The sequence below is a fragment of the Ictidomys tridecemlineatus genome, chromosome 4, assembly GCF_052094955.1.
Source record: "Ictidomys tridecemlineatus isolate mIctTri1 chromosome 4, mIctTri1.hap1, whole genome shotgun sequence".
Taxonomy (NCBI): Eukaryota; Metazoa; Chordata; class Mammalia; order Rodentia; family Sciuridae; genus Ictidomys; species Ictidomys tridecemlineatus.
In genome coordinates, this window is record NC_135480.1 from 28,448,332 (window position 1) to 28,472,418 (window position 24,087).

The 24,087-nt window shown below is 36.5% G+C and overlaps 1 protein-coding gene and 1 long non-coding RNA gene across 2 annotated transcripts; one reads left to right on the forward strand and one right to left on the reverse strand.

The window, feature by feature from the left end:
* Positions 1-1,497: 1,497 nt before the first annotated feature.
* LOC120889582 (uncharacterized) lies at positions 1,498-4,003 on the reverse strand. Its single transcript, XR_005733550.2, has 3 exons — positions 3,805-4,003; positions 3,341-3,492; positions 1,498-1,693 (listed from the first exon to the last, which is right to left on the reverse strand). It is a non-coding gene; the product is annotated as an uncharacterized LOC120889582 (long non-coding RNA).
* Positions 4,004-4,011: 8 nt separating this feature from the next.
* Positions 4,012-21,293, forward strand: Traf6 (TNF receptor associated factor 6). Its single transcript, XM_005327395.5, has 7 exons — positions 4,012-4,223; positions 9,383-9,696; positions 13,687-13,837; positions 14,876-15,034; positions 16,674-16,745; positions 18,424-18,501; positions 19,815-21,293. Exons 2-7 carry the CDS (start codon positions 9,401-9,403, stop codon positions 20,649-20,651), a joined length of 1,593 nt encoding a protein of 530 aa, XP_005327452.1. The 5' UTR covers positions 4,012-4,223; positions 9,383-9,400; the 3' UTR covers positions 20,652-21,293.
* The last annotated feature ends 2,794 nt before the right edge of the window (positions 21,294-24,087 follow it).

Genomic DNA, 24,087 nt, shown 5'->3' on the forward strand with positions numbered 1-24,087 from the left:
TTACAATTCAAAGATTAATGACATCAGGATGACTCCCAAACGCCTGCTTTTGAAAACAGATGGCTAGAGGGGAAATTTTGATGCAGGGTACCTCTTCCTCCCAACAGAAAGTACTTGGGAAATGCCTCACTGGATCTCTGACCTTTTTATAGGTTCCCTCATATCTAATTCCTCTTCTGATGAATGCATTCTTCCTTGGTCTGCAATTTTACCAAAGATTAACCTACTGACATCTTTGTTCTTCCTGCTTCTGGCATGGGTAAGATTCTGGCTCTAAGAGTGCTTTTGATATATACAACAGATTGTATCTTTTCTCAGACCCCACAGTCTCCCTGGGTGATACCACCTCCTCAAGACTAACTGGGCACAGGCCCCTTCTGGAAAGCATTTATGTCTCCTATTTATGGCACCTTCTTTCCACTTAGGCTGCACCGACTTGATAGATCCTGAACGACAGAGCAAGCTCATTTCAGCTTTATGGACTTCACAATCGCTGTTCCCTCTGCCTTGATCACTCTGCTTAAGGGAGTTTGCATGAGGAAACCATCATTGAGTTCAAATCTTTCCTTCCCAAAGAGGCTATCTCTGAATACTCTAAAAGGCACACTTTGTCCCAGGATTTCTGAACTTCCAGACCTTTCCACAGCATTTATCACTATTTGACATTATCTCATTTGTTTATCATAGGTTCTGTCTCTCCATGTCCCAGGAGGAACAAGTCTGGTTTATTTTATCCAGCACTGTATCTCCTGGGCTGTACACATTCGATGTGTGGCAATACGATCTATTCATTACCTGTGACAGAAGAATAAATCATCCAAAATTTAAAAGCATAAGACAACAAATAATTAGTACCTCGCACCTTTTGTAGGTCAGGAATTCAGAAGCAGCTTAGCTGGTGATTCTAGCTGAGGATGTCTCATGAAGTAGCAGTTACAATATCAGCAGCTGCTGCAGTCATTTGAAGGCTTGATTGGAGCCAAAAGATGGCCTTCCAAAAGGGCACACTTATAGGGCTTTAGCAATCCTCTGGCTATTGGCAGGAGGGCTCAGTTCCTCATCACAGGAGCCTTTTCCAAAGGGATATTTGGGTATCCTCAGGACAGCACAGGGCTACCCTCAGAGTGAATAATTTAGAGAGAACAAGCCAATCTTAACCTACGACTTAACCTAGGAAGTCACATTATGACATTTCCACAACAGTCTATTGGTTAATGTATCAGCTCTATTCATTGTGGAGGGGGGATTATAAGTGGGCATAAATATGATCTTCAAGGCTGGCTACCACACACATATAATGGTTGCTCTATAAACATCTCTTGAACTAATGAACTGTGTCAATTTTATAATTCAACTCTTAGAAAGCCATCTCATATCCAAATGGGAAAAAATCTCTCACCCTCCCAACCCTACCCCCACAAATCTTTTAATGTGTGTCCTGTTTCATTTTTCAAATAGAATGTGAAAAAGAAAAATCCAGGAATGATAAATTGTGGCTATGTTTTGTACTTACTTTATTTACTCATAGAACACTTGAACCTAATATTTAAAAATTAGCAGCACTTCAGGAAACCGGAGCATTGTGGTTGTTAAACCAATATCAGGTAACTCTCCTGGTTAAAATATGCAATTGCTTCCATCCGTACAGTACTTCCTATTTTGCAAAGCATCTTCCCATATGGTCTCATTTGAGCTGTGAAAAGAAAGCAAGGTAGATTTTATTTCAGTCTTATAGATGGGGACACCTGGCCCGATTCCAATTTTAATAAGAAGCAGAACCAAAAGTACAATTTTGGTATTCTGATTCCTAGTATCAGAAAAGACTTAAAGAAGGAACTCTGCATAATAAGTTGGGTTATGCTGCAGAAAAGAAAACCCAAATATCTCCAAGGCTTAAAGCAACACAGATTTGTTTCTGATCATATTAGTTCAAGGCAGACTGGTTGACCTTCCAAGGCTATCTCCCTCGATGCAGCAATTTAGTGCCCTTCTGCTTCCTTATTATAGCTGTCCTATGGTTTCTGTGGTTGAACACAAGGAACAGAGTATTGCAATGAAAATCAAATGTTTTGACCTATAAATGACAAACATTCATTCCACTGCCTGCTCATAGAGCAAGAACTTGTCTCATGACCCTGCCTGATTGCAAGCAGACAGAGAACTGAAGTTTCCTGTTGCCCAGGCCATGCCTGAGTCCTAAGACACTTCTTTACATGTAAGATAGTGGAAAAATAAATAGGATTTGTAGAAGTAGGAAAAGGCCTCTCAAGGACACTTGTGAAAACAGTGTAAAGAAATACACATAAAACATTTGATCTTTTTGAAAGCCTCAGACTGAGTTGTTTCACATACATTTTTCTTAGTTGATCCTGGTGACAGTCCTGTAAAGTAGACATAATCACCCTTTTTATGATTGTGGAAACTGAAGCTCAGAAGGCTACTTAATTTGCTCTAGAGCTCACACTAAAAAGCAGAGGGAAGTCTGACTCCCTTGCTCTTCCTTTTCTCTGTGTCCCAATTTCATATAATGATCTCTTCTATATCCCTTAAGGGATTTATTTTTATAAGGGAAGTTACTAGAGACAAATATACAGGGGCAGGCAATTCTACTGGAAATGTTTCTTTTCTCAAACTGGGTGATGAACACACAATTTGTGTAACTCATTGTATTTTTTATAACAAATATTTCAAAATACATTCTTTTAAAAAGGGGGGCAATTGAGTCTGAGAAATAATCACAGGCTGTTGTCTTGAAAAGATATGAATTTCTAATGAATATTGGCAGTCAAAAACCAGGAAATACAATATTGCTAATAGTTATTGAGCACATACGATTTCCTAGATAATTTGAAATCATTTTTTGACATATATTTACTTATTCCATACAACAACCTTAATATTATCCTAGGATAACCTATTAAATCCTGAGTTTTCAATTCCACAGAGATTTCAATGAAATTGACACAGGGACATTGAAATAGGCTGGAGATCATAATCTAGCTCTTATAAATATTATATTAATATTATCATAATTGTATTCTTATTTTATAGGCATATTACATATTGAGAATTATGTTGTACATATATATTATATTATATAAGCTTTTATATGCATTCCATATTTGGGACAAAATGGGTTAATATGAGATGAGAAAATTGAAGCAAATGCAAATTGTTACTTAATCTAAAATCAGTTTATAAAGGGAAAAAGAAACTGAATTTGAGCAAGCATTCTAGTTTCAGGGTATGGACACATGACCACTACTCTGTAATACCTCCCCTAAGAGGTGGAAGAAGGATGAGCCAAATTTACAGTGATGGTTGAAAATCTCTTGCGTACCTCTTGGAACGTTTCAGTCACATTCTATAGTCGTTTGCGTCCAGTTAAACAGGGAGTTCAAAATAGCTTTCCCATGACTTGACAGAGAACAGGCTAGTGTAGTTGGCAGCAATTTCAAAGAAAAGTTCCATGCTTGGGTTGACTCCCTTAGACTACATCAAGGGGAAAGGCCATGTGATTAATAGAGTGCTCTATCTCTCCGGAATACTACCTGGGCAAGGAAGGTGGAGTTGGGGAGGGATCAGATAATTTCCGAAGGCCAAGTGAACTAACCCAGTTGGGAGTTGGAAACTCCCCCCAAGCAGGACTTTGACAGAAGGCTATGAAAATATAGTTTGGGATATATTGCTTTCAGTGCTGCTCAACAAATCAGTTACTCCGGGACTGATCTTCTCATCGCCTTGATTCTTATTGTAATTTACACCACCACCACCACCACAACCACTGCGCGCACACACACACACCAGTTCCGAAATATGGTGTAAGGAATTTCCAGAAGGCACAACCAAGCAGGAGGAAAGCGAAACCTGAGTGCTGCGGATTGACAGCTGGAGTTGCCCCGCGCCTGCGCAGCAGCTCGCGCCGTGGAGGACTGGCGCCAGGGGGCGCGCTCGCGATACTCCGACGCTCTGTCTACCCGCGCGCTCCACGACTCTCTTAGCCCTTAGCCGGCGGAGAAGGCGGAAGAAAGCGGCGTCAGAGACTGGGGCTGGGGCTCCCGGCGGCCCGCGGACGCGGCGGCCTTCGGCCCTGGAGATTGGCCTGCGGGCCGTCTCGCCTCGGAGCGCTGCATCTGTCCTCTCTCAGCACCTCGGCAGAGCGGAGTTGGGAGGCGGGGCTGGAGCCCTGTCCGCCCTGTTCGACGGCCCAGAGCGCTCGAGCGGTGAGTCTGTTTCCGATGTCCGCTCCTGACGGTCGGGGCCTCACTTCCCGCAGATCGGGGAGACGCCCCCGGCCCTTGCTCCACACGGCTCGGGGACGCATCTCTCAAACCCCCCACGCCCCTAGTTCCTCACGGATCGGGGACGCCTAACCCCAATCCCCTGTCCCCTGGCTCCTCACGGGCAGGGGGCCCTCTCCCCCAGCTCCCCATCCCCTTGGAGGACTCTTCCCCCATCTCCCGTCCCCTTGCTCCCCACCGGTCGCAGACGCCTCTCTCCAGGCCCCCCTAGTCCCCAGTCCCCCCTAGTCCCCAGTCCCCTCCTGGGAACCCTCCCCCGGGCCGCCAGTCGCCTGTCCCTCACTCCCCACGGGTCCAGGACGCCTCCCGTCCCCGCGCCTCCCCACCTCCTCGCCCTCGCTCCACTCCCAGGAGGGAGCCCCAAGCCAACTTCCTCTGCCCTGCTTCCCCTCACCTCGCTTTTTTCCCTTCCCAGAAAAGGAAATTGCCTCTTGGATTTTCCCGTCCTTCAGAGCTGTTACCAGCTTAAATTATTAGTTTTTTTTTTTTTTCTTTAAATTCCCGGCGACTCCCTGTGTCACCATCATGGGAAATCTAATCTTGGATTCCCTGTTAAACTCTATAAAGGTCCCGGGAAGCAAGTTAAAAAAAAAAAAAGATTCAGATGACACGAATATTTCCTCCCCGCCCCTGCACTCCTTAGTTGTACGATTGTTCCAGGCTCTGGGTTGATAAAGCTGTTCCTAGTATTTGGCTTTAGGGGAACTCCAGCGAGAGTTAGGACTAAGTTAGGACTATCTTGAATGTGAACAGAAAGCACCTAAAGTACTAGCAGCTTGAATGTATAGTGTTTTGTTTCTCGGAGAGCAGATTACTGACTGTCTTGCTACACAGATCTTTAAAAAAAAAACCTTATGAAGAAATTCTGGTGGCCTTGTGAACTTGACTGCTGGCATTTTATCCATTCTCCTTTGATACCAGAGAAGGTAGAGGGGCTTTTCTAATTTTGAGATTAGAAAAATCGAATCTCAAATGGTTTAAGGACATTGTGGCCTTGTGACTCAAGGAAAGAATGTGTTTCAGGCATTGGTTGCCCATGTGATGATTACAAGGATCACTTCGGACTTTCAACCTCACAGCAGAGTATTTGGTAAATTTCTGGCAACTTGGACTGTGAATGAAATTGTCCAAATCCTTGCCTCTTGGAAAATAGTGTCCAAGAGGAGAAATGCAAGCTGAATTGGGATTAAAAATTTAAGAGCAATTGTTTTTGTATCATATTTTGGTCATTGCAGCACATTTCAACTCTGTATTTTAGAAATAAATTTTAAGGAGTTGGTAAATATTTCCTGTGTCTAAAGTTAGGAACAAATTGAAGGTAATTTGTTAGTATTTTCTTTTACGTGGTTTTTACCTTATGAGTACATAGCCATGTATGAATTTCATTTGACTTGTAATTGACTCATTCAGGACATAACTTGTTGATTTATGTAGGTTTACACATTTCTCTCATTAGCATCTGTTCATCTCAGAGGAACAAGTTTTGGTGGATCACCCTGTCCCTTTACCCCAAAACATTTAATAGTATTCTTTTTAGATTGTATATGCCCAAATACTAATAGGTGAATTTAAACCATGATTTATGAAAAGGGTAATTTCAATATGTATTCATATTGCAGTTGAAATAAGTTGGCACAGGTTAACATTCTACAGCATTTAATTAAGCAGTACTTAACCAAACTAGATTCCCAACTACAAAAAGAGAATGGCAGTCAGGAAGCTCTTATCATACAAGTTAAGGAACATTTGAAACTTTGTTTCATCCCCCTTTAATCATTTACATAAAAAACACATAAATAAGTAGAAAAGGAGCTGTAAAATACTTATTTTACAAAGACATGTTAATTCATGCTTATGTTAGCGTATCTCAAGCCTGTTTTCATAATAGCTCAAAAAGTGGATCCTTGTGGTACAGAATGAGATTTAAAAGAATCTTGATGGAGTGTGATATTTTCTGTATATATGCCATATTATCTTCATTTCTACTGCATACTCAAGTCACTTTTAGTTCTCATAGTTTTAATTAAAAATAGCTATTCATTGTAGTTAAATTAGAAAAGTGGCTTTCATTTAGGTCATTGCAAAATGTAAAAACTAAAGGAAAAAATATTTTAACTTTCCAAAGAGGAAATAAACATAAAAATATCAAAAGGCACTGAAAATACCATTTTTAGCTTAATTTTTACTTTGCAGTGTAGTTACATGATACTATATACCGTAGAATATAAGCTGGCAACTATCGGCAAAAGTTTATTTGTAAGATATAAAGCTTTTAAATCTGTTGCTTATTAAAACATGGAACATAATGTGAAAGTAATTGGATGTCATCCAGAGTTTTTAAGAATGTGCACTTTAATGTCTGCATTTCCACAGTGGCATTCCTTTTAAGGAATTGTGACTGATTAGACATGTTTGCATTAGCTATAAAAGGAATGCATTAGCTATAAAATATAAAAGGTCTCTTCATATCTAATGATCTTTGAGTCTTTTAAGTTGGATAAGAAGAAGGTAGTATATAGACTTGTCAATAAACTGAATTTTACTGATATACAAATGCTAATTCACAATGAGGGGGCTAGGGAAGAACAGAGTTACTTTAGGTAGAGGGGAGTGAAGGGAGAGGAGGGGTTATGGGGGTAGAAAAGATAGTAGAATGAGTCAGCCATTATTACTCTATGTGCATATATAAAACTATATGACTGGTGGGATTCTACATGATGTATAACCAGTAGAATGAGAAATTATACTCCATTATATAAGATGTATCAAGGTGCCTTCTACTATCAAGTATAACTAATTAAAACAAATTTAAAAATAAACTGAATTTTAAATTGGACATTGAGAAGAAAGAAAGACTAAATTCAGTCTTGTTTACTGTTGTTCTGGCTAGCACTTTGCTATGTGTTCTATGGCTAAACAACAAATATTTAATTTCTAAAAGGTGATTTTACTAAAAAGATAGTTAGATATAAAAGATAAATATATCTGCTATTGTCAAAGATATAGAAAATGGGCTCTCATATATACTTTGTAAGAGTGAAAAATTAGAGAATCTTCAATATCTTTCAGATAATCAACATTACCAATCAGAAAACTTCAAAATTTAAATACCGTTTGACCCAATTTCTAGGAAATTTACCTAAGAAAGTAATTAGACACAATAGATATATGAGAAGGGAAATAACAAAGATATACTCCTAGAGTGGCATAACTGTCATTTGTCCTCAAATCCGAATGGGCACAAAGGCGGCCTTAGACTCCATCTTAGGACTCATACATGATTAGTTCTGCCTTTTGCCAGCATCTTGCAGTCCTACCTTTCTTTCACTCTGTGAGCCTTCCCTAGGAGTACACATTAGAAATAATAAGGCTTTGAGAACTCTTTTTAATTTTTCAAAAAATATTTTAAAAGTAAGTAAAACAAAATGCTAAGTTTCTTCGATAGTTCTTTGAAACTATCAACTCAGTGTAATAATGCTGGAGAGCTTGTGTGTGATAGTTATGGTCAATACCTCAGTTCAGTGTAATTAAAGAAAAGGGCAATAAATCTTAAATGCTATTTCACTGACAGATTTGTCAAAACGCAGATAAACATGGTGTAGTGCGAAGTGCACAGTTTCCAGGGTCAGGTAGGCTTGGGGTATGATCCAACTCTGTTACTTGCTAATTTGGTAATGTTGGGCAAATTACTTAACCTTTTAAAGCTTCATAGTTTCCGCCTTGATAAGTAGAGGCAATAAAATACTTCATAAAACAGTATGCAATAATAACACATGCATTTCTAGGCACAGTTCTAAGTGGTTTACACATAACACATTTAATCTTAGCAATAACTTTCAGGTGGTTCCTATTGTTAATTCTATTTTACAAATGAGGAAATTGAAGCATGGAAAAGTTATATAACTTGCCCAAGTTGTACACTAAGTGATTGGAAGAAAAGAGTTCCTCTTCGGCCAGAATTGTGCCTTATCCTTTGTAGGTTCTCATCATATGGTACTTAAAATCTTAGCGGCAAATAAGGTGTTGGTACTGGTAAAAAGGTTGAGGACTAGTGTCATAACTCTCTGTGTAGCAAAATGACAGGCACAATTTTTGTATAAAAATGAGATATTTGTGGGGATATTGTCTACTATGTTGAGTAGAGCTTGCATTCTGCTTCTAGAGTTTATCTGGCATGTATTACCCTCAAGGGTAACTACCTAAAATAGACCTGGTTACATGAGCTGTGAATTACTTTTAGACATTAGCTTCTTATGTAAGTACCATAGCAGTTTAAAACTTGAAAGCTGCTCATGAAAGTGGTAAGTTTTCCATTGGCAAAGAAACCTCACTTGTTTTTCCAGTCATTAATAATGAAGCATAGTCACTTGATCTGACTGAAGGTAGAGGACATAAAGACATACTTTTAAAAAAAATTCCATTCTTTCTACATACTAGAAAACCCCTCACTCGAGCATTTGGAAATAGAATTTTAAAATTTCATAGAATTTTGGATTTAGAAGAAGAAATCCAGATCCAAACATTTAAATAAGTTTAAACGTGCCCTAAATTACACATCCTATAGTAGTGTGTGATCAGTTGATCCTTGTATACTGCTGTTCAATCACTGTCCTGCTAACCACACTATTCTCTTCAATTTAGCATACTTGAAGGAACTTCAACATGATTAAGGCCTTCAACAGATGCTTAATGAACACCTATTAATATGAATTGGCTTGTGCTGATGAAAATTAAATGTCTTAGTCACAGGAAATAGACATGTGCTGATAATATGATATAGGGGTCTTACAATTGAAGTGATTTTCTTTTTTTAACCTGATATTTTCATTCAACTATGTTGTGAACTCCTAAAAGGACCCAAGCTTTGTGTACTACAAGTGCTTTACACAGATGATGATATATATTTTTTGAAGGAGAGAATCCGATAACTTAGAAAGTAGTCATGAAGCAAAGCTCAAAGCACCTTAGGAGTTATTTTGTAAATAACATTAACATAGTTGATGTATATGAACTTGCATAGAGAAGCTATGAGATGTGTGTGTATGCATGTTAAGGCATTTATTTCCTTGCTATTTTTGCAGGACAATTAATAAGTTACTATGAGTCTGTTAAATTGTGAAAACAGCTGTGGATCCAGCCAGTCTGAAAGTAACTGTTGTGCTGCCATGGCCAATTCCTGTAGCACTGCAATCAAAGATGACAGTGTGAGTGGAAGTGCCAGCACAGGAAATCTCTCCAGCTCCTTTATGGAAGAGATCCAGGGATATGACGTAGAGTTTGACCCACCTCTGGAAAGCAAGTATGAATGCCCTATCTGCCTGATGGCCTTAAGGGAAGCAGTGCAAACACCATGTGGTCATAGGTTCTGCAAAGCCTGCATCATCAAATCCATAAGGTATGTGAACATAAGAAAGAATGGTACCCTATATCAGAACCAAATGCAAAGAACAGTATTACATAGAACACAGGCCATCCCAAGAATCTCCTTACACATAAAAAGCTACTTGGGGGAAAAAAAAAAAGCAATGAACAGAAAATTGAGAGATTCGTATCCCACCTCCTACAGTGATGCAAAAAGTTAATTTCTGTTTCTTCCATTCCCCTGACCTTCAGATAAATAAGAAAGTAAATAGCTTAAAACTATTCTAATGTAGACTAGGGGATGACTGGATGCTTTTAAGATGTACTGTAAATTATGCTTAAGTATGATAATCTAAACCATATAAAGAATGCTGATTCTGTAAGTGATTGGTTATTCTAGTTTTAGCCATGTTAAATTTTTGTTTACCTGATTTCTCTCAGCAACTGTGAAGTAGCCAGTATTTTTTTTTAAGAGAGAGAGAATTTTTTAATATTTATTTTTTAGTTTTCGGTAGACACAACATCTTTATTTTATTTTTTTATATGGTGCTGAGGATTGAACCCAGTGCCCCATGTATGCCAGGCGAGCGCACTACTGCTTGAGCCACATCCCCAGCCCATAACGAGTATTTTTAAAGCAAGTATTAATGAAGGCTATACCTTCATAATATGTCCATGATCTAATCCCTTCTTACTGCCTCACTGACACTACCTTTCTGAATCACCATCAGCTTTAACAGGTCTTCCTGCTTCTACTCTTGTCTTTTCCCTGTCTCATTATAGCACCCATAATGAACCTGGTAAAATAAGTTAGATGATGTCACCTCTGCTCAGAACATTGCGGCAGATACAAGGGTAAAAGCCAAAGTCCTTAGAAGACCATGTATGATAGGCCCATGATTCATTTTCTTTCTCCTCTTTACTGTGCTCACTTTCCTTCCTTCCATTTATTCCTCCTTTGCTGTTCATTGAACATGTCAAGCATGCTCCTTCCTTAGTGAGTTGCTTTAGCTGTTCTCTTTGCTTAGAACTTTCTTGCTATGGCTAACTCTTTTAACTCTGTCCACTTGCCTGAAATACCATTCTCTCAAAGGTTTGCTGGACACACTGTTTATACCACATCATGCCTCTACCTACTTGTCTCCAACAATCTTGGTCTTCCTTCTTGTCCATACTTCTCATTTTTTTTTTAACCTAAGCACTTTTACCTTCTAAGACACCAGATAATTTAAGCATTTGTTATCTGCTTGCCCAATTGAAGGTAACCTCCTTGAGAGTAAAAGTTGATAGGTACATGAGAATATCTTTAGGTGACTAAGGATTTTAATGCAGGACAAAAAAGGTGGAAGAAGAGATTTGTGTTCTTCAATAGATAGCCATCTAGTTATATTGGTGAAATTATTCCTAAGTAGATTAGTCCATCTCTGGCTATTAGACTTATAAATTTTTATTTCTCAACTTCTATACCAGCTTTTCTATAAAATTTGAAATTAAGGTAACTATATCCATTCTCAGTACTTAGCTTAATTTAAGTTACATGGGAGTGTGTCTCTTTTCTCAATTTTGGAGGGCGGTGTGTTGTCCAGTATTGAATTTATAAAATCTATTTAGAGTAGGTTTTCTCAGTCTTGACACTGTTGACATTTTGGGCCAGACAATTTTTGCTGTGGAAGAAGGTCCTGTTTGATGTGGTATGTATGCCTGATCTGTATCCACTGGACACTAGTGTCCCCTCTTATCCAGCTGTGAGATGCACTGTCTCTTGTGGGCAAAATAGCCCCTGGTTGAGGCCACTGGCTTAGGGTATATAGGATAACAGCTTTAAAAAGGCCCAACCAGGGGCTGGGGCTGGGGCTCAGCGGTAGCGCACTTTCTTGGCATGTGTGAGGCACTGGGTTCAATTCTCAGTACCACATACAAATAAATAAATAAATATAAAGATCTTTCAACCATTTAAAAAAAAACTCAACCATTATTCTGTTTATTAAGATTTTTAAATTTATACTGTATTTAGATAAAAATATTACCATATTTTGAATTGTTGATTTTCCTGTAGGTAGAAATGTGCAGTATTTTATCAGGTGCAACCCATGCCCAAGAAGGTAGCTAATCTTTAGCAGATTTTTAATAGCAGAATATTTATGAAAGTAGTGAGACAGTGGTCTAAAAGAAGGTAAAACCCACAAAAGGAAATGTGAGGTTTTCTCCTCGCCTATTTCCCTCTAAGCTAGAAGTGACCACTTGGCCCCAATATTCTTAAAGGAACTGCTCTGAAATTCCTCATGGGGTATAGTCATTGAAGGAATCATAATGCATTTCAGTCGGGGCTGGGAATGTGGCTCAAGCGGTAGCGCGCTTGCCTGGCATGCCTGCGTCCCGGGTTCGATCCTCAGCACCACATACAAACAAAGATGTTGTGACTGCCGAAAACTAAAAAATAAATATTAAAAATTCTCTCTCTCTCTCTCTCTCTCTCTCTCTCTCTTTAAAAAAAAATAATGCATTTCAGTCTAATTTCATTTTCTTTTGGAATCCTTGCTAATATAGTGGATAAAGGTTTTCAATTTATTTTGTAAGGTTCATCTTAATTTTTTATTAGATAAATTGCTTTAGGTTTGACGCATGTGTTTCAGTAAATTTATTCGTGGCCTCTTATGCTCTCAGTGTATATTCAATGGTACAATAATAACATTGTAAAATCCAAGAGAGGCTCCAAAAATTCAGCTGTCTTTCACCTTTATTCAACAGAACTTTTTTCCTAGCACAGCAGCTAGCACTGTTGAGCATATAAGAGGAATTGACCAAATGTTTGAGTGATTGATAAGGCTTCTGTGGCCTACTTGACCCATCACATTTTGTGATTGAGGATTGCGATATTCCAAAAAGTTAAAGGGGAATGACACTTAAGCTGGAAACAAAACACAAAAACATTGGGAAGCAGGATATAGAGGTTCTTTAACTCTCTACTGCACTGTACCACGTATGTACAAATAAAGGAAATCTTTTGTTCCCTTCAGCTTAAATGTCATAGTGACTGATTTGGATTAAACCTTAAAGTGTGGCTTCATGAGGATATTGCTAATTGGTTATTTTTTTGCTTATGACTTGCCGTAGCCCGGCTGGCTGGGCAAAATAACTGGGGGGTGACGAACAACTTGTGTAGATTGAAACAGCAGGAGTGGGAGCCATTTATTGTAGGACAACAGAGGTATTTATACATCCCATACAGCTTATCTTAATTTACATAAACTAGATACAGCAGTCAACCAATAAGGAATCTCCACACTTAATGGCTCGCTGGTGCCACCTCACAAACCACTCCCCCTGGCAAAATGCCAGACGCCATCCTGACTTGTTTACAGACTCTAACAATGACTTGAGCAGTATACTGAAGACATGTTTTAAGTATTGTGAGCAGCATATTCCATTTTACAAGTATACTCTATAGGTGCTGACAGAACAGAGGCCAGCCAAACTGTCAAAATTTGCATTCTTAACTTGACTTCATTTTATGCCAATAAAATATTCAATTAATTATTCTGATTATTTAGCTGGAATTTGTCCCACAGTCTACCTGTACTTTGGAAGCTAGTTTGGCTTTTGATTACCTATCAATAGCTAGTTTGTCAATGGTAGAGTGCTTGCTTAGCATGTACAAGGCCCTGGATTTGATCTCTAGTACTGCAAAATAATAATACTTATTTTATAAAATAATAGTTAATAAGCTGTCCATAAGAGAACTTTTCAAATCCAGGCATGAGAGTTTATGCCTGTAATCCCAGCTGCGTGGAAGCCTGAGACAGAAAAATCAGAAGTTCAAGGTCAGCCTGGGCAATTTAGTGAGACCCTCTCTCTAGGCAAAGGAGTCTGAGGATATAGCTCAGTGGTAGAGTGCTTGCCTAACATTCATGAAGCCCTAGGTTCAATCCCCCAGTACAGCCAAAAGTGAATTAAAGGAATTAAAGTTAGTTTTTCTAATGTGAATGTTTAAATCTACTAGTTGTATGTATCTTGTTTCTTTTAGGGATGCAGGTCACAAGTGTCCAGTTGACAATGAAATACTGCTGGAAAATCAACTCTTTCCTGACAATTTTGCAAAACGAGAGATTCTTTCTCTTACGGTAAAGTGTCCAAATGAAGGTTGTTTGCACAAAATGGAACTGAGGCATCTCGAGGTATTAAACTTATTTTCTAGCTGTTAGGATGTATGCAAGTCAGTTTCTAGAGTAGGAACTTTGTTGTGTTTATCTGTATTGCCAGTACCTACCATATAATAATTGGTTAAATTCTTGCCAAGTTCTTACTAATCCTTTGAAGCAGAAACCAGAAATTTTTTATTCTGTCTACTCTGGCTTTGCCCTGTAATGAAAAAAAAAAAAAAAAACTGCAAGTTTTTTGGTTAAATTTTGTACCAAATGAACTGCTTCTATAGTTTCAGATTAACTGAAGCAATCATATAATAAAATAATTTACTTTTAAATACAAATAAATCAATTATTTTTAAATTAGTTCAATTTAGTTACATATAATTTTTTTTAATATTTATTTTTTATTTATAGGTGGACTCAGTATCTTTTTATTTTATTTTTATGTGGTGCTGAGGAACTAACCTGGTTCCTTCTGCATGGTAGGCGAGCGCTCTACCTCTGAGCCACAACCCTAGCCCTACACATAATATTAGGATTCATTTTGACATAATTATATAAGCATGGAATATAATTTGCTCTAATTCAGTACTTCCCCTTTTTCTTCCCTCTTTCTGTTTCTTACCTCTGCTTTACTGATCTTTCTCATATAAAATAAATAAATTCTTAGCTTGCAGATTTTTATCAAAAATTATTTTTAATGTTCTGTTTGAAGTTAAATGTTTAAAACAGATTTGCATCCTGCCCCCTTTTACTTAGCACTTTTTGAAGGAGTAGCCCTTTTAAAAGTACTAAATTGCTAATCTAGAAATCCTCTTTTCCCTAATTGAATGTATGAACTTGAGAAAATTCATATTCCCTTTATAAACATGCAGCCCACAACCATCATTTGAAAAAAACTCATTAAGTCCTTCATATTGTGAATGTTTCTGTGGTTTATCTTAGATTATATAGGTTCAGTAGCCAGCTATATAAAAGAGAATGGTATATTCTTAGAAGAAATTATCTTTAAAAAATTTGTTCAGGAATAGCAAATACTAATCAATTATTTTTTTTTCTATATTACAGGATCATCAAGCACATTGTGAGTTTGCTCTTATGAATTGTCCACAATGCCAGCGTGCCTTCCAAAAATGCCAATTTAATATTCACATCCTTAAGGATTGTCCGAGGAGACAGGTTTCTTGTGTAAATTGTGCTGTATCCATGGCATTTGAAGACAAAGAGGCATGTACTAATTTGGATTTGTTAATTCCACTACTTCTTTTTTTCTTTTTTTGTTTTGTTTTGTTTTTAATGGCCAAAACCAGATTACCCATTTATTTGACCAAGAACATTAAAAAGTACCACAAAATTAAACAATCTTTAATTAATTAAATTCTTATAGAAAACTTAGTGACAGAGCAAGTACTTAGTTGTCTTCCCCCTGTTTTTGAGGATTGAGAACTCCCAATATTTTTTGGAGAATAAGCAATAATTTTGTTGATTGTTGCCAATAGTCAGAGCATCCATTTACACAAACCGGTAGTTCCTATTGCACATATTAACTCCAGTACTTCTTAAAACAATTTTTTAAATGTATGTCTGAGGGAGGTAGCAATAGACTAGGATAAGATTACAACTCAGTCTATTCTATCAATTTTTAGAAAATTGATTTTTAAGGAAGAAATGAAAGTTAGATAAATCATTATTAATATGTATGGAGTTTATATTTGCATGTCTTTCTTAGAAAATATTATTTATGCTAGTTACTACTATTGTAGATCTGCAAGTGACAAGTCACTAGAAAATGCTTATGCTACTTGACTGTTCATTTTCATGTATTTTGATGACCATTCTGATTGTAGAATGGCTACTATATAAGACTATATAAATTATTTTACAAAAGAAAAAGAAGTTATTCTACAACTATTATGAAGAATAAATTAAATTTCACAAGTGTGTTCCATAGCTGATAACCCAGTGTGCTATTATATTCACTTTTAGTATGTGTGTTATTTCAATTAAAAAGTTCACTTTTAAAAAGAAATTTCACTGTGCCTGACAACATCATGATAACAGGGCAGTTTTTTTTTTTTCTTTTAGAAACTAGGTTAAATAGTTTTATATTATGTTGTCAATATCAAAATCAACACTGAAATCCTAATTCTTGATCCCTATCCTTCATATTATTGAAATAACCTACTTATAACTTTTATGTTCTTTTATAACTAATACTTAGTTCTTTAAACTTCAGTTCTTATAAATTTGTGTTATAATTTTTCTTACTTCCCTTAGCAGATCAAATATATTATACTTAGTTGAAATATTTCCAAAAAAGTCAGCTAATTTGCTAAAAATGTAGAAGTCTTAGTCATATTTTGAGCAAATTGACATTTCCTTCCAAAACCTGAGTAAATTAGATGAAGTTAACCTGAAAGTTTTAATTATTCTTCAACACATCACCTAAATTAAAATCATTGTATTCTAGAAAACAAGGCTCACCCTTCTGAGGTACTAGAGCCTCATGCCCTGATAATGCATTTGTTCTTTAACAGCACAGACAAGAATTTTAATTAAATGGTCATGCTGCTGCTGAAAACTTGAAAGATTGCCTTTTATAGCATTGGTAGATGATATCCAACTAGTTATAGATAGTCTGCCTTGGGTTAAAAGGAAGTACTACCATATTCTTTGAAAGAGCTGGAATGATGAATGAATCTCATTATACTAGTAAAAGGAGATAAGTATCCTTTATATATGTTTTGCACATTTTTGCTTTATACAAATTAATGTCCTTAATTTGTGCATAGTGAAAAAATCACTTTTTACAAAAATTTTTTCAAATTTTCTCTTGCTTTTCTTGTCTTTCTCTGATAACATTCAGATACATGACCAGAACTGTCCTTTGGCAAATGTCATCTGTGAATACTGCAATACCGTGCTCATCAGAGAACAGGTATAATAATTCTATTTCATAAACTAGTATTTCCATAATAGCTTAAAGAAGTGTTATTTTTTTAATTGATAATTTAAATCAGTAAGGCAAAATCAATATGTATTGTAGAAGTGTTAGAATTGTGCAGAAATTTTTCATTTTTCACATGAATTAATGTAATTGGGCTAGGGGGTATGGCTTAGTGACAGAGTGCTTGCCTAGCATGCAAGTTGATGGATTCAATCCCTAGCACCACCCCCAAATTAATAATCACTTCCAAAAGAGTAAAACATTCAGTACTTCTAAAGTGCCCAAAATTCCTAGGTTGTTAACATAATAGCAAGGGTCCACATTTAAAGAAAGAAATGCATATATACACACTGAAATGAGGATCATAGTTATCCAGGGACTGGCTGAAAGAATAAATGAGAATAATGAAACAAAAGAAAGCAAATCCTGTTTGGTAGCAGAACATTATTCATAGCCCCTGAAGCATATAAGAAGATTTTTAAATTTTCAGAATTTATGGCCCCTCTGTTCAGTTGTTCATGAGGCCACTAATGGAGTATCATCAGATTTAGCAGTTATAATAGAAAAGTATATATTTTGATTATTAATAAAGAAAATTCCATCTGATTGCTATCTTCTGGCATTCGGAGAGTTTACCCACAAAATATTAATATTAGTCACTAAACATATTTGCCCATGAAATCTGCGTACCCAGAGATCATTATTGATTAACTTCAAAATAGAAGCAGGCAAGACCTTGATTAAATTTTTCCATTTGTCTGTTAATTGAGTCCCTTAGTTTCTTTTTAACAAAACTAGTTCAAAGGTGTTAAACTTCTTTTTGCTTTTGAAGTCCCACCTCCCTGGTTTTCCTCTTTGCTCTCTTTTAATATTGAAAGAAACCATGTAGCACATTTAAAACTCAGCAAAAATAAAATTAAATGTAAGAAAATATTCTATAGTAGGAAGCATCAGAAAACCTAGGATTTGATCCTGGCTGTGTCATTAATTAGCCCTTTTATCTAAACTATAGTAAAACTAAAATTTCTAAAGAAAATTTGACACTACTTTTAAAAATATTATTCTATAATGGATCATGTTCTAAAGAATATGTCTTTTGAGTCCCCAAATTTAAGACTTTCTTTTAGAGCTTTTAACAGTCTGCTTTTACTTTCTAACATCTGAGTCTTTCAGTATAGCTAGGATATGCCCAGGTTAACAAAATGTAAGAAATGTATGAAAGGTGATCATGAGGGAATTAACGGGTCTAGTCAGTGACTTTAATGTGTGCAGTTCCTTGGTCCTTAGTATGGCCTAGACCACATAGAGTCTTGATTGAATTTGCAGTTGTAGTTGTCAGAAGGTGTTTTTTTCTTGGAAATGCCACTAGAGGGTGCCAGTTCCCAACAATAGAAATAAAATGCCTTTTATGAAGTGAATTTTAGTGAATTTGTAGGGTGTGTTGTATTATGAGATGTTGATATCTTATTTCTCTCTGACTTTTTGAAGTATTTTTGTTTTAATCTTTGTGGGCTACAGGGTTCTATAACATTTTAACTCTTCCATTATGACCCAAAGGCAATACATAGTTTTGTTTAGGTGAAACAAATTTCTTTTTAAATGTAATCTCATTCAGCTAGAACATCCTCTGTAGGGAAAAACAGTTTTCAGCCTTTGTTTTGATTTTCAGATGCCTAATCATTATGATCTAGACTGTCCAACGGCCCCAATCCCATGTTCTTTCAGTACTTTCGGTTGCCATGAAAAGGTAAGTTTTCTTTTTCCTTTGAATTCTTAAATATAAATCAGAAATATTCAGTTATATAGTCTAGTGGACAGTCTCAATAGGAATGTATATGTTTATAAAACAGCATGATAAATTATATAATAAAGCTAAGTACTGATGCTGTGAACAGAAGCAAAAGCACACTTACCAATGCTTAAAGCATTTAGACAGACATGAAAAAAAACGTGATGTATTGTTCAAGAAGACAAGAGAAACAAAAGTGAGTGTAGTGAACAGTACTAGAAATAGGTGAACCAGACAAGAAGAAAGTATTGTTATGGTCTCCCAGATTAGCTTTGAGACTACTGATCAGGAATATTGGATTTCTAACATAAATCCCAATTTATGAAAAGCCATTCTTTGGAGAGTGCAATTATACTTTTGCTTTTCTGTATGTTTATTTATTTATTTATTTATAATAAACATACATTTAATAATTGAAAAGATAAAGTAAAATGGTATTTGGTATGATTGTATTTTGTGGAAAAGTTCTGTATTCATGTACATGAAGAAAAGGACTTGAAAATACATCAAAATATTAAGTTAGGGAGATATATATAACATTTTCTTTCTAATCTATATTTTCTATGGTATACACAGTTTCTCTTATAATAACAATTTTTGTATCATAAAATGTTTTTCACACAACAGGATGTTTTTAATGATCTTAGAATAGTATGGAGACAGCAAAGATTCCAGTTGGCAGTAGATTCGTATTACAAATAAGGAATTGGGGACATTACAGTAGACTGCCATGATTAAATTTTAAAGGAAAGAGGAGAAAATGCTGTGAACTAGAAGAAGACATAAAATCAATAGTGAGGTTCATCTAGTTTTCCTAATGGGAAAGATTTTAATAATTATATTCTGAGGGAAGGGGTTAGAGGAAGAGAACATTTGGAGATAAAGGAGAAAGGGGATGACTTAGTAAAACCTCTGAGGTGTTAAAAAGGGCTGGGTGTCTTAGAGCACAGGTGGAACATTCATCTTGGATAAGAGGAAAGTCATCTCTTGAGTCAGTAGAGGAGGGTAGGTATGGATACTGACATTTTTGTAGTTGGGATGAAGATTTAGCCAAGTGTGTTCATAGTCTCAGTTTTTTAGTGCACTCAGAGCAGCGTTCATCTCATTAAGAATCTGGTGAAGGCAAAGGATCCTCTACTTCCCTCTACAACTTTGTAGAGGTTGCAGGGAAATATTGACACTATGTAAAAGCCTCTTATTTGTCTTGGCCAGGTCCTTTTCTAGTCTTTAACAGTGTCTGTTCCCACCTAAGGCTTGTGTTTGGTTTTTAGATGCAAAGGAATCACTTGGCTCGCCACCTGCAAGAGAATACCCAGTTACACATGAGAATGTTGGCCCAGGCAGTTCATAGTTTAAATCTTGCTTTCGATGCTGCCTCTCCATCCCAGATGCCTTCTGGGTATCGCCCAGAAATTGAAAATTTCCAGGAAATCATTCAACAGTTAGAGGGTCGCCTTGTAAGACAGGACCATCAAATCCGGGAGCTGACTGCTAAAATGGAAACTCAGAGTATGTATGTAAGCGATCTCAAACGGACTATTAGAACCCTTGAAGACAAAGTTGCTGAAATTGAAGCACAACAGTGCAATGGGATTTATATTTGGAAGATTGGTAACTTTGGGATGCACTTGAAATCGCAAGAAGAGGAGAAACCTGTGGTCATTCATAGTCCTGGATTCTACACAGGCAAACCTGGATATAAATTGTGTATGCGCCTGCATCTTCAATTACCAACTGCTCAGCGGTGTGCAAACTACATCTCACTCTTTGTCCACACAATGCAAGGAGAGTATGATAGCCACCTGCCTTGGCCCTTCCAAGGTACAATACGCCTTACGATTCTGGATCAGTCTGAAGCACCTATAAGGCAAAACCATGAAGAAATAATGGATGCCAAACCAGAGCTGCTTGCCTTCCAGCGGCCCACAATCGCCAGGAACCCGAAAGGTTTCGGCTATGTAACTTTTATGCACCTGGAAGCCCTAAGACAGAGAACCTTCATTAAGGATGATACATTATTAGTGCGTTGTGAAGTCTCTACCCGCTTTGATATGGGTGGGCTTCGGAAGGAGGGTTTTCAGCCACGAAGTACAGATGCAGGGGTGTAGCATCCCCCTCATTTGTTTAAAACAACAAACTGTATGGAAAAAACAGTGCCTTCCCTTGCCTTGTTCTCAAAAATATGCAAACAAAAACACAGCAGGAAAGATGTAATACCCACCAGTGAATGTTGTTAGAGAGGTTGCTTCTCACTTTTTCCTGTTACAAATATCTGAGGCAGTTTTTTTTTTTTTAGGGATCTACACCTTCCATGCTTTTTCAGAAATGTTATATCTAAAGTGCCTGTGGCATGCAGCAATTGTTTTGTCAATGAGTATACCTCTTTGTTGTACTTTCATGGGCATTTACTCCAGGGTCTTATTGTCACCAAGCCCAGAGTTGAGTGTGGAAGCTCAAACCTTTTAATAATAATGAACTTTACTTTAAAACTTCAGCTTATTTTTATATTATTGTATATAATATATTAAATGTGAGAATCACTACTACCGTGTGCTAGTGCCAGTATGAAGAGTTGTTGCACTAGAGTGAAGTTCTCATTCTCATTTCAGAGGATTTGAAGCATAATCCCTGGAAAGCTTAAGTTCTCATGTTAACTAAGGATATTCAGGGACTAGTTTAACCTTGAATATAACCTTACTTTTTTAGTATAAACATGTCATCTGTTGAATAAAACCTGTTGAAGTATTTAATTCTGCATTGCTTATATATTTCCTATGACCACAAAGTGGCAACTTCTCTATTAGAGTTTATGCTGAGAACCATATGGATACCAACTGCTCAGCTAATGCTGTGTACCTCTTTTAGTCTGTTTAGTGCAGAGTGAATGCAAAGCCCTGCACATGGCTTCTGTGGTTTATATACACAAAATCCTAGCATAAGTAAAAGTGATTCAATTAGTCACCATTATGACAGTTCAGATTGGTGGTGATAGAAGCTGTATGAGCCAGAAATTTTCAGCCCTTTTCAGTACCCTCTGGTTTAGTTTAATTAAATGGAATGAAATTAACTTCCTACAAAAAAGCAACATTTTTTTAAACGAGATCATAGGAGGTATGTGAATGGTCACTAAACCAAGGTTGGAAGTCATAATGGTAATATCACAGATTAACTTAAGTCCAACAGCCCACTGCAGGTTCTGAGGGGGCATCCTATGGTATGTATTGAAGTGACTAATAGGGAGAGGTGATGTTTATACTATTATATGTTTGTTATAAAATTATACGTATAAGAAGTGGAATCTAGTTCTCAGGGAACCCTAAAACTAGTATGAGTGCTTATAAAGAATCTAAGAAGATTCATCCACTCTTGTTTTATACAAGATTAAAGTTTCTGGTAAAGAGAGATGGTATTGGTCTCTAATAGGTCAGATCAGAGGCCCCCCCAGCCAGCATTCAAGATCTGCCTTAATTTCAAGAGGAAGCAGAATGCTTGTCTGTGGAGAGGAGTCTGGTTTTCAGTTCACAGAAAACCAGCAAGTGTCACTATAATCTTTCCCTTTGTTTTTATAACCCTCTCTCCCCGCTCCACCCCATCTTTGAGCTTTTGCTCTGTGGAGTTTGTTATAGAGTGAAAATAAAGGTCAAGTAGAGACCTTGTTCAGCATGATGTGAGTACCACAAGCTCATAGCTAGTGACCAGTTTATTGCCTAAGTGGTTTGTATCTCTTTCCAACCAGTTTCTGAGAATATTTGTAGCACCACCTCTAGGTTGAAAAACAAGTGCTACTGGTGTTCCTGTGATTGTTTTTCAGTGAATAAATAATTATCAAGTTCCATTTTAAAAGTAAGCAGCAATCATTTTTTGTATTTGCTTAGAAAAAACCTGAAAGAGATAAACATTTTTGATGGCTATTTTCTTTTTGCATTCTTAGATTTTTTTTTTTTTACATTTTCTAAATGAATGTACTTTTATCAGAGAAGAAAATTAAGTTGCCACAAAGCATCACACACACACACACACCTCCCCCCCCCCCGCCACTTTTAAAAAAGGAAATGATATTTAAAAGCTTCCTGGTCAAATTTCTATTAAAAGCAAGTCTGTGCATTAAATACTAAGAAGAGTCATTTCCTGCTTGGTTATGGGTTTTGTTTTTTTTTTCTATTCTAACTCAGGAGTCTTAAAAACAGTTTTTTGCTAACTTAAACTTTTCTTAGCTTCAAGTTTCCCATCTATAAAATTAATTGAACTAGATGCTTCTAAGGTCCTCTCCCCAATCATAAAATTCTGTCTTTAAGAAATTAAGTTCTAAACAACAGAATATTGATAATACTTAAGTAAGGATTATACCAGTAGAAAATTGCTTTAATTTTTTTCTTTGCTAAGATTAATATTGTATTTCAATTTAGTGTCTGCTAACTAAGTCATATCTTAATTAAAATGAACATTTTGGCATTTTATATCAAACCAGTTAACTTATGCTAGTAATTCATTGTAAATGCAGAGTAGAAATAATCATCAATTTGTCATTCAACTAGAAATCTCAAGTCTCAACTCAGAATCAAATCAATGACAGCTTTTACCTAAAAAACTGGGTTCAGGGGCTGGGGTTGTGGCTCAGTGGTACAGCATTTGCCTAGCATGTGTGAGGCACTGGGTTCAATTCGAAGCACCACATATGAATAAATAAAATAAAGGTCCATTGACAACTAAAATAATATTTTTAAAAACTGGGTTCATCTTTATAACTTATGAATCTCCTACCCCACTCAAACACTGGTTTCATCCAGTTGGTCTACAAGCATTTGGGCTATGCATTTATATTTTTGTGGATTGTCTTAACATATTCATTTTTTGGCATTATTCTGGGTCATTGCTAAATTTTTTTTTAAAGTCATTTCCTCTTTGTTCAGAGATGTCCAGCCCAATGTTGGATGAAATTAGCTCCAAGTCAAACATTTTACTATTAGAAAATAAGTCTGGATGCTGACTGATAGTTTAGTAGTTTATTACTATCCTTTGGCTATTGTAGCAATGACATCTTCTAGCTCTCCTACAATATGCTTCAACTTTTATTTGGGGAATGAATAATAGAAGAAAGTGAAATAGTAGTTTTTACCCGAATGTGTTGGACAAGTAGATATATATTGGATGATCTCTAGCAATTAATTTTTTGTGACTAGTATAATGTTATGTTTTCCATTACTGGTTTTTTACCAGTAAGTTTCAGGTAAACCAAAAACATTCCCATGAATTATGAGTGCAGTTAAAATTCTTAGAGCAGAGCAAATGCTTGCCATTCTTTTATCCAAGGAGTTGACCAAAAAACGTTAATTATTTGAGAGATTTTTCTGACTTAAGACTTTGAAGTACTTTTCTTTGATTTAGTTACTAATATAGCTCTTTACCTCAACTAAATTCTCCTAATTATACCATCAGGTATTTTTTGGATTTGAGTGTGTGTGTGTGCATGCGTGCGCGCATGCGTGCGCACATGCGCATACACCTAGTTCCCTAAAAGCCTTAAAGAAATGAAAAAAGGAACAA

What these genes read in the sequence shown, in the direction of transcription:
- Traf6 (XM_005327395.5), top strand. Translation starts at nt 9,401, where the DNA reads ATGAGTCTGTTAAATTGTGAAAACAGCTGTGGATCCAGCCAGTCTGAA. An exon ending in TGCATCATCAAATCCATAAG is followed by an intron (nt 9,697 to 13,686) that starts GTATGTGAACAT and finishes TGTTTCTTTTAG; the next exon opens with GGATGCAGGTCACAAGTGTC. An exon ending in TGGCATTTGAAGACAAAGAG is followed by an intron (nt 15,035 to 16,673) that starts GCATGTACTAAT and finishes GATAACATTCAG; the next exon opens with ATACATGACCAGAACTGTCC.